At 49.5% G+C, this 11,395-nt stretch overlaps 1 protein-coding gene across 1 annotated transcript in view; it reads right to left on the bottom strand.

Moving 5' to 3' along the window:
* The window catches only part of ttc7b (tetratricopeptide repeat domain 7B), a 345,224-nt gene extending 339,794 nt beyond the window's left edge, over positions 1 to 5,430 (bottom strand). The window contains exon 1 of the mRNA XM_038790445.1: positions 5,295 to 5,430. Coding sequence (XP_038646373.1) covers positions 5,295 to 5,430 — 136 coding nt within the window. The remainder of the gene's footprint in view (positions 1 to 5,294) is intronic.
* Positions 5,431 to 11,395: the final 5,965 nt, after the last annotated feature.

Below are 11,395 nucleotides of genomic sequence, written 5' to 3'. Positions count from 1 at the left end.
GCGCCTACTCCACCCCAAGAGGTTACTCCGGGCACTGCAGCGCCTACTCCACCCCCAGCGGTGACACCGGGAACTGCAGCGCCTACTCCACCCCGAGCGGTGACTCCGGGAACTGCAGCACCTACTCCACCTCTAGCGGTGACTCCGGGAACTGCAGCGTCCATTCCACCTTCAGCGTGACTCTGGGAAATGCAGCCCCTACTCCAACCCCAGATGTCACTCTGGGTACTGCAGCGCGTTAACCACCCCCAGCGCTAACACCGGGAACTGCAGCGTCTACTCCACCTCCAGCGTGACACCGGAAACCTCAGCGCCTACTCCAACCCCTGGGTGACTCTGGGAACTGCAGCACCCACTCCAATCCAAACGGTGACTCCCGGAACTACAGCGCCTACTCCACCCCCAGTGGTGACTCATGGAACTGCAGCGCCTACTCCACCCCAAGCGGTGACTCGGCGAACTGCAGCGCCTAGGCCATCCCAGCGGTACATTCGGGAACTGCAGCGCCTACTCCACCCCCAGCGGTGACTCCGGGAACTGCAGCGCCCACTCCACCCCCAACGGTGACTCCGGGAGCTGCAGCACCTCCTCCACCCTCCAAGCCCAGAGGTGACTCTGGGAACTGCAGCGCCTACTCCACCCCCAGTGGTGGCTCTGGGAACTGCAGCGCCTACTCCAACCCCAGCGGTGACCTCGGGAACTGCAGCCCCTACTCCACTCCCAGTGGTGTCACCGGAAACTGTAGCCTCTACTCCAACCCCAACGCAGCACCAACTCCACCCCAGCGGTAACTGCGGGGACAACAGCGCCTACTCCACCCCCAGAGGTGACTCCGGGAACTGCAGCGCCTACTCTACCCTCAGCGTGACGCCGGGAACTGCAGCGCCTACTCCACCCCCAGCGGTGACATCGGGAACTGCAGTGCCTACTCCACCCCCAGTGGTGACATCGGGAACTGCAGTGCCTACTCCGCCCCCTGGGTGACTCCGGTAACTGCAGCACCTACTCCACCCCCAGCGGTGACTCCGGTAACTGCAGCACCTACTCCACCCCCAGCGGTGACTCTGGTAACTGCAGCGCCTACTCCAAGCCCAGAGGTCACTCTGGGAACTGCAGATCGTTCTCCACCCTCAGCGCTAACGCCGGAAACTGCAGCGCCGACTCCAACCCCAACTGTGACTCCGAGAACTGTAGCGCCTACTCCACCTCTAGCGGTGACTACAGGAACTGCAGCGTCCATTCCACCTCCAGCGGTGACTCTGGGAAATGCAGCGCCTACTCCAACCCCAGAGTTCACTCTGGGTACTGCAGCGCGTTCACCACCCCCAGCGGTGACTCTGGGAACTGCAGCACCTACTCCACCCCCAGCGGTGACTCTGGGAACTGCAGCGCCTACTCCACACCCAGCGGTGAATCCGGTAACTGCAGCACCTACTCCACCCCCAGCGGTGACTCTGGGAACTGCAGCACCGACTCCAACCCCAGCTGTGTCTCCGAAAACTGTAGCGCCTACTCCACCTCTAGCGGTGACTACAGGAACTGCAGCGTCCATTCCACCTCCAGCGTGACTCTGGGAAATGCAGCCCCTACTCCAACCCCAGAGGTCACTCTGGGTACTGCAGCGCGTTCACCACCCCAGCGGTGAACTCGGGAGCTGCAGCGCCTACTCCACCTCTAGTGGTGACTCCGGTAACTGCAGCACCTACTCCAAGCCCAGAGGTCACTCTGGGAACTGCAGCGCCTACTCCACCCCAGCGGTGACCTCAGGAACTGCAGCGCCTATTCCAACTCCAACGCAGCGCCTACTCCACCCCAGCGATAACTCCGGGGACAACAGCGCCTACTCCACCCCCAGAGGTGACTCCGGGAACTGCAGCGCCTACTCCACCCCCGGCAGGGACTCGGGGAACTGCAGCGCCTACTCCACCCCCAGCGGTGACTCGGGGAACTGCAGCGCCTACTCCACCCCCAGCGGTGACTCGGGGAACTGCAGCGCCTACTCCATTCCAGCGGTACCTTCGGGAGCTGCAGTGCCTCCTCCAACCCCTGGGTGACTCCGGGAGCTGCCGCGCCTCCTCCACCCTCCAAGCCCAGAGGTGAATCTGGGAACTGCAGCGCGGACACCACCCCCAGTTGTGACTCCGGGAACTGCAGCGCCTACTCCACCCCCAGCGGTGACTCGGGGAACTGCAGCGCCGACTCCACCCCAGCGGTGTCTCCGGGAACTGTAGACTCTATTCCAACCCCAACGCAGCCTACTCCACCCCAGCGGTAACTCAGGGGACAGCAGCGCCTACTCGATCCCAGCGGTGACTACAGGAACTGCAGCGTCCATTCCACCTCCAGCGGTGACTCTGGGAAATGCAGCGCCTACTCCAACCCCAGAGGTCACTCTGGGTACTGCAGCGCGTTCACCACCCCCAGCACTAACACCGGGAACTGCAGCGTCTACTCCACCTCCAGCGTGACACCGGAAACCTCAGCGCCTACTCCAACCCCTGGGTGACTCTGGTAACTGCAGCACCTACTCCAAGCCCAGAGGTCACTCTGGGAACTGCAGCGCCTACTCCACCCCAGCTGCGAACTCGGGAACTGCAGCACCTACTCCACCCCAGCTGTGAACTCGGGAACTGCAGCGCCCACTCCATCCCAGCGGTCACTCCAGGAACTGCAGCGCCTACTCCACCCCCAGCGGTCACTCCAGGAGCTGCAGCGCCTACTTCACCCCCAGCGGTGACTCAGGGAACTGCAGCGCCTACTCCACCCCCAGCGGTGACTCCGGGAACTGCAGTTCAGAGAACCACACCAGCAGCAACCTTTTCCTGAGCAATTATACCGGCCTCACTCTCTTTCTTCGGCTCCCTGAACCTGGAATCAGTTTTAGGCCATACCAAATAGACCCAACAAAAGCATTGGAGTCAGATATAACATAGTTAATCAGATGATACAATGATACTGGTGTTGTGGATAAATTGTGGAATCCATCTACAACAATTGGTCCACGTCAGATGTGAGGATAATGTAGTGTAAGAGGTCTGGCACAAAACGGGTTAAGTGGGCCTGAGTACAGTACCGCCCACACAGTGATGTGAGAGAACACCTGACCCACACCAAGGGCATCAGTGTAGTGTTGGACAGAGCTGTGTGTAGTAACAAGCATGGAGACAGTTCCTCACTTGGACTTTTATAGTTGAACTATCTGAGACTGCAAATACTTTAGTAAGACCTACTGAACTACACATGACAGCTTACAACAGGCAACCTTAGTGGTGGAGCAATTGCAACATAGAATTGTTACAGCACAGATGGAGGCCAATTGGCCCATCATGTGGGCAATTCAGCCCCTCGAGCCTTCTTTTCTCTAATGAAAACAGTCGTAGATTGGAGAAGTTACCTTTGCAACCAAAGTTCCTCATCCCTGGAATTATTTTCAACAAAGAAAAGTACAGCACGGGAACAGGCCCTTCGGCCCTCCAAGGCTGTGCCAAAAGCGTTGGTTTTGGCCCCTTTTATCCAAACGTTGGGAATTTCAGCGGAAAGATTGCGCAAAGTGTGGAGAGGGCTTAGTTCTCCCCCGGGTAGGCATGTCTGCGGGTTACCAAACTCGACAAGACAGCGAGATCCCTGGCTAAAGAGTTGGAGGAGACTGGTGGCGCATAATCAATTGCAATAATGACGGAGGGGGAAGGGTCCTCGTGAAGCATTTCTCAGTATTCTCTATATTTCATGAGAGGGACTGATATGGACAGGTGTTCCAATTACTTCAAGTACCAACATATTTAGGGAATTAAAACACGATTACTTGTTGTTCAATATCATTAAAGAACAAAGTACTTTCTAAAGTGAGTAGCGAGAGTCACATACGTCTAATAACCAAATGCCAGAATTTCATTAAACTAAACGATAACCCACCTTTAATGTAGCAAAACATCCAAAAGGTTTAACAAATAAATGATTACACTGAATCACATAAGGGGATTTAAAAACATTTTTTTATTTAGAATATCCAATTAATTTTTTCAAATTAAGGGGCAATTTAACGTGGCCAATCCACCTAATTTGCACATTTTTGGGTGAAACCCACGCAGACACGGGGGGAAGGTGCAAACTCCACACGGACAGTGACCCAGGGCCGGGATTCGAACCCGGGTCCTCAGCACCGTAGGCAGCAATGCTAACCACTGTGCCACCGTGCTGCCCCACATAAGGAGATATTAAGGGCAGGTGACTAAAGCCAGGTTAACGGTCTTAAGGAAGCGAATGTGCCAGGAGAGGAAGTCCAGACCTTGAGGCCTTGCCAACCCAAAGTACTATAGCCAATGATGGTGAAATTTAAATTGAGGATGTTCAAGAAACCTTAGGCCCAAAGTCATCTGTTGACCTCCAAGCTACCACACCAAGTACACACCATGACCCAAATTACTCATTGGCCGTGATCCAAAATATTACTTCCTGAAAATGTTTTTAATTGGTATCTGAATGAATATATACTAACTGCTTTTACCACCTGTCAAGGGATCCGGTTCCATAGGATAACCAATTTCTCATTGAAATCATCTGAAGATCAGTTTTCAAGTGACCCCTCTTTAAACATAGGCACTGTCCTCTGGTCCTGCACAAAGTGAAATAGCTCGTCAATTATCTAGCATACCAGACTACGGGCCAAGTACTGGGAAATGGGATTAGAATAGATAGGTACTTGCTGGCCGACACCAATACGATGGGCCAAAGGGCCTCCTTCAGTGCTCTAAACCCCTCTGACTCCTTTTGGAATCCCCGAAAGCAGCCAACGTTAGTCTAAAGACTAAGTAACCCAAGAGTGATAGAAAATTGCAACACTGATGCTGCTTTTAGCAGATTATCTGAACTGCAGCACTTTCCCAACACTTTATGCTCTGAGCTGGACTATTACATTTACAATAGGTAATGGAGCAGTGTCTATTGTCCATTGTTGCATGGGTGGCACACCACCCCCCTCCAGTGGCACAGCAGCTAAACTGCAGCTGGTGTCACCAGGCCAAACTCCCTCCCTATTAGCATTGTGAATGCACTTGCACCCAAATGGACTGCAGCGACCCATAAAAGGAAGATCTCAAGGGCAGTTTGTGCTGTCCAATAAATACAGAGCGTGCCAGCAGCATTTCCATGAACAAATACAGAAACCTTCCAGTGTTGAAATGCTGTGAACACAAAGCACAACTGCAAAGAGCAACAACGAGGCCAATGGTTTGAGTGTAGATGTTTCAGGTGTGTGAATCCTCTCCCAATAAGAAGATTGTGGGTTGAGGTCCCACTCCAGAGACTTGAGCACAAAATCCAGGTTTTATCATCTCTGGTGCCTTGGTCAATTACAGGTGGTCCATCCCGTTTCATTCTTCTTCGTGTTTTTCTGTAGCGGTTCCGATATAACTGGATGGTTTGTTTGGCCATTTTAAAGGGCAGTTAAGAGACAACTGTATTGCTGTTAGTCTGGAGTCACAAGAAGGGTGGATGATGTTCTTCCCTAAAGAACATTAGTGAACCAGATGGGCCTTCACAACAGCTTCATGACTGAAACCAGCTTTCATCCAATATTAATTAATCTATCGCACTTGTTCTTGGAGGTGTGGGTGGAGGAGGCAAGAAAGAGAGATCTAAGCAGACTGCAGTGAAGAAAGAAAGATGTGAGTTCCTACACATTCCAAGCTGATTCTGGAATAATGTGTAGTTTACGCAGACGAGAGAGGGGGTGATAGCCAGACAGGTCTGGCGAGGATCTTGGAATTGGAGAGTTGTTTCCTGGACTGAATGCTGGCTTTCTGCTGCCTGCAGGCAGACTCGTAGATCTAGAAGTTAGTACGAGGCAGATAAAGACAAGTTTGGAGTTAACTGGTTAATTAGTATCATTTTGAAGTTCGGAAGTGAGGCTTTTCCGCATTGTTAATCCGTCATCCAGTAATTGTGTAAATCACGTTGATCTTGCTACATTTTTTAATGTGACATTAAGCAAGAATTATCAAAATTATAAATGATTATTTTCTCCCCGGGGAGGAAACGAAAAGGAAATTCGTGCTTTACCTCAGTGAAGAGATGATTAGAGCTGTACTAACGATCCTATCACAGTGTGTGGCCCCAGATCAAACAGCAACATCGGATGCTGTTAGATTTCAGTCACATAGCAACCAGAAGAAAGACTTGTAATTCTACAACAACCTATCAGAAACACTCTCGAGTGCTTCACATGTCATAAATTACTTTGAAGTGTACTGGCTTTTTGTTCCCTAGTTTCACTTGGTGCTCAGAATCCGAGAAATACCAAAAGCTTTTGTTCAGGACGTCGGTTGGTACATTGACTCTTGAAATCACAGTGCAGAAGGAAATTATTCAACCCTTCACATTTCTAAGATCCGTCCAATTAGTCCCACTGCCCACTCTCTCTCCCTCCAGCCCAGAAATCTTTTCTTTTTCAAGTATGGATTCAATTTCCTTTTGAAAATTCTACTGGATCTGCCTCCATCAGCCTTTCAGTCCAATGCATTCCAGATCGTAACAATTCGCTGCATTAAAGAAAGATTTCTCTTCATGATAATTTCTTCTCACGTAACCTCTGATTTTTCAAAGCAATTATCGTTCATCTATTTTCTCTCGTTACTGACCCCCAGTGAAAACACCTTTACGTATCTACTCTATCAAACCCCATCATGATTTTCAACACCTCTATTAAATCTCCCCTTAATCTTCTTGTTGTATTTTATGCCCTGGAGATATACAGAGATGAAACACTGCTTTCTGTCTATGCAGGAACTTTATTCGCAATGTTTTAACATGTCTGCTCCATGCTTACAACAGCTGGCTTCACTTCAGTCTCTCCATCTCTCTCTAATCATATGTTAGGGCAGCACGGTGGCGCAGTGGTTAGCACTGATGCCTCATGGCGCCGAGGTCCCAGGTTCGATCCTGGCTCTGGGTCACTGTCACGTGTGGAGTTTGCACATTCCTCCCGTGGTTGGGTGGGTTTCACCCCCATAACCCAAAGATGTGCAGGGCAGGTGGATTGGCCACGCTAAATTGCCCCTTAATTGGAAAAAATGGATTGGGTATTCTAAACTTATTTTTAAAATCTAATCATATGTTTGGGTGGAATATGGTGATGTAGCGGTAATGTCACTGGACGAGTAATCCAAATACCCAGGCTAATGCTCTGAGGGACAGGGGTTCAAATCCCACCACAGCAGCTGGTGGAATTTAAGTTCAATTAATAAATCTAGACTATAAAGGCTGCAATGATGGCCAGGAACCGATCATCAATCATAATAAAAACATATCGGGTTCACCAATACCCCCTTAGGAAAGGATTTCTGGTCTTATGTGACTCCACATCCATCTTCAATTAATCAATCTGGAATTGAAAGCTAGTATCATCGATTAGACGTAAAAACCCATCTGGTTCACTATCACTCTTTAGGGAAGGGAATCTGCCGTCCTTACTCGGACTGGCCGACAGGTGACTCTAGATCAACAGGAAAGTGGTTGACTCTTAAAATGCCCTCTGAAATGACCAAGGTAGCTACTTGGTTCAAGCACAATTAGGGATTAATGCTGGCAACGCCCACATCCCATGAATGAATTAAAAAAATGCAACAGTAACATATAATTAAACATTGAATAATTAAACTATTGAATACGACACCTCTCTGCTCAGTTTTAGGAAAAGTCCAGTTTTTCTAGTCTCCACATAACTCTTTTTTTGGGGGGGGGGGGATTTTCGTCCGTTCTCGCCAGCAGGGTCGTCTGGTCCTGCCGACAGCAAACTCCTGCTGCTGGTTACCTAGCAGAACCTGGGATGGATTAAATGGGAAATCCCATTAGCAGCAGTGGACCAGGAGATCCTGCTGCTGGGAAAGAAACACGCTGCGGAGATGCAGAAAATCCCTTATCACTGGTAAATCACCTTTTCCCCTGTCTTGATATCCATCCTGAAGTATGATCCCAGAACTGGACACAATGCTAAGTTTGCGGTTTCTAAAGGGACAGGTGAGTGTTGGTCACCCTTTAGTTAGAATTTAAGGATCTTTAACATCCACACGAGCCGCAGAACTGGTAAACTGGATCCTGTCTTAATAAAAGCAAAATACCACAGATGCTGAGAATCTGATGTAAAAAACAGAAAATGTCTGGCAGCATCCGCGGAGAGAAACAGAGCTGAAGTTCGGATCTGAATGGTCTTTAGCAGAATTGTCGTATGAGGAGAGATTGGGTTGACGGGGCCAGCATTCACTGGAATTTAGAAGAATGAGAGGGGACCTAATTGAAACATATATAATTCTGACAGGACTGGACACGCTGGATTCAGGGATGTTGTTCTGTTCCTCTGGCTGGGCAAGGGATGGGCGGAGTCTAGAACAGAAAACTGCGGGTCCCAATCCACGGGTGGATCACGGGCGGGTGTTGGGAGGCTTGCGGCGTTCCCGATCACGGGAGAAGTGCCCATTGGCCGTGATCGGCTTTTAAATTGGGAATACCAACTGCGAACGGCTTTTAAATAGCACAATGCAGTATTCCAGCCAGAAGCGGCAGCAGAGAGCAGATCATGTCCCTGGCATATACACTGATGACGTACGCCTTGCACATCCGTGATTTTGGCATGTAATCATGGAGGAGAGATTCCTCCATTTTCTAGCTGTGAGCCAGCAAGCAGCAGGACTGTGAAGAACTGAAGATGGATTGTTGTAAAGAAAGAAAAAAGGAAACTGGGGACAAAGCAGTATAAAGATGATGTCTTGAGGTATGGCTTTGTTAATTGTGCCAATGCAAATCAGGATGCAAAGCCCATGTGTGTTATAATGGAAGGAGGTACTGTCATGTGAAAGAAATGGGTGTTTATAAATGGGTGTGTATATAAATATCTGTAGTGAGAGTACCTTTAAGAAATGGGTGTTTTTCTAGAATAACTGTAGTGGGTGTACTTTTCAGAAATGGGTGTTTATAAATGGGTGTGTATATAAATATCTGTAGTGAGAGTACCTTTAAGAAATTGGTGTTTTTATAGAATAATTGTAGTGGGTGTGTAGCCACCGAAGTTTTTCCCTGAATACAAAATGGAGGAACGCAAAGCATACAGGATAAAATGGACAATGTTTGCAGCGCCAGCAGGCTGCCCCTAGCAGGTGTGGATTCTGTCTGCTAAGAAAGCAGACAGCACCGAAACGGACATTCCGCATACTAATAATATCCGCAACCCAACCCCCCCCCCCCCAACCTTCCTTTTTTAGGACACTACGGGCAATTTAGCATGGCCAATCCACCTAACCTGCACATCTTTGGACTGTGGGAGGAAACCGGAGCACCCGGAGGAAACCCACGCACACACGGGGAGGACGTGCAGACTCCGCACAGACAGTGACCGAGCCGGGAATCGAACCTGGGACCCTGGAGCTGTGAAGCATTTATGCTAACCACCATGCTACCGTGCTGCCCGAAAAGGATAAAGGATTGGTTAGCTAAGAGCTAGCTGAAAGTAGGGATAAATTGGTTACTTTTAGGTTGGCAAGCTGTAATTAGTTGAGTGTCATGTGATCTGTGCTGGGGATTCAACCACTGTAATTTACATCAATGACTTGGATGAAGAAACTGAACGTATGGTGACCAAACTTGCTGATGACACAAATAGATACAATAGGATAGATAGGCCGGCTCTCGAATAACGACGAGTCAGAAAACAGGAGGGAGATAGAGAACTTAGTGGAGTGGTGCAACAACAACAATCTATCCCTTAATGCCAGCAAAACTAAAGAGCTGGTGATTGACTTCACAAAGCAAAGTACTGTACACACCCCTGTCAGCATCAATGGTGCTGAGGTGGAGATGGTTAACAGCTTCAAATTCCTAGGTGTGCACATCACCAACAATCTGTCCTGGTCCACCCACATCAACATTACCACCAAGAATGCACAACAGCGCCTATACTTCCTCAGGAAACTAAGGAAATTTGGCATGTCCATGTTAACTCTTACCAACTTTTACAGATGCACCACAGAAAGCATCCTATCTGACTGCATCACAACCTGGTATGGCAACTGATTGGCCCAGGACCACAAGAAACTTCAGAAAGTCGTGAACACAGCCCAGTCCATCACACAAACCTGTCTCCCATCCACTGACTCCATCTACACCTCCCGCTGCCTGGGAAAGTGGGCAGCATAATCAAAGACCCCTCCCACCCGGCATACTCACTCTTCCAACTTCCATCGGACAGGAGATACAGAAGTCTGAGAACACGCACGAACAGACTCAAAAACAGCTTCTTCCCCGCTGTTACCGGACTCCTAAACAACCCTCTTATGGACTGACTTGATTAACACTACACCCCTGTATGCGTCAACCGATGCCGGTGTTATGTAGTTACATTGTGTACCTTGTGTTGCCCTATTATGTATTTTCTTTTTATTTTCTTCCCATGTACTTAATGATCTGTTGAGCTGCTTGCAGAAAAATACTTTTCACTGTACCTCGGTACACGTGACAATAAACAAATCCAATCCAATCCAATAAAAGTTGTCAAGTGGAGGTGAGAGAGTGCAGAAAGAGATGTAGGTAGGTTAAGTGAGAGGACAAAAAAATTGAAGATGGAGAAGCATGTAGGAAAATGTGAACTTGTCCACTTTATAATAATAATAATCTTTATTGTCACAAGTAGGCTGACATTAACACTGCAATGAAGTTACTGTGAAAATCCCCCAGTTGCCACACTCCGGCGCCTGTTTGGGTACACGGAGGGAGAATTCAGAATGCCCAAATTACCTAAGAGCACGTCTTTCGGGATATATGGGAGGAAACCGGAGCACCTGGAGGAAACCCACGCACACACGGGGAGAACGTGCAGACTCCGCACAGACAGTGACCCAAGCCGGGAATCGAACCTGGGACCCTGGAGCTGCGAAGCAACAGTGCTACCCACTGTGCTAATGTGCTGCCCCAGCTCGGTGGAGGCTGTTGGTCTTCTTTCGCCATTGGAGGCTGGTCCTCTTTGTCATCCTTCCCGCACTGAAAGCTGCTGCCACTGCTGCTGGCTCTCCAACCCCCTCTGGGGAACAGGATATCCCGTCTCTCATTGACGGCGTCAAGAAGCCTGGTCAGGTCGACATCACCAAAGCGAGGAGTAGGCCTGCGCACTGCCATGCTGCTGTGTTGACTGGGAGTGAGTGGTGAGGGAGCGCTTAAAAGCAGCTCCCTTATAGAGGACAAGTGTGTGAGGTGGCCAGCAAACCATGTCCATATGTTTTGGGCATGCCCGAAGCTTAAGGGATACTGGCAGGGATTTGCGGATGTTATATCCACGGTACTAAAAACAAGGGTGGCGCCGAGTCCAGAGGTGCCGATTTTCAGAGTGTCCGAAGATCCGGGAAACCAGGAGGCG

Source organism: Scyliorhinus canicula, chromosome 2, assembly GCF_902713615.1.
Source record: "Scyliorhinus canicula chromosome 2, sScyCan1.1, whole genome shotgun sequence".
In the NCBI taxonomy this organism is placed as follows: Eukaryota; Metazoa; Chordata; class Chondrichthyes; order Carcharhiniformes; family Scyliorhinidae; genus Scyliorhinus; species Scyliorhinus canicula.
The sequence above is the reverse complement of the archived record's forward strand: the minus strand, read 5'-3'. Positions and strand labels throughout refer to the sequence as shown.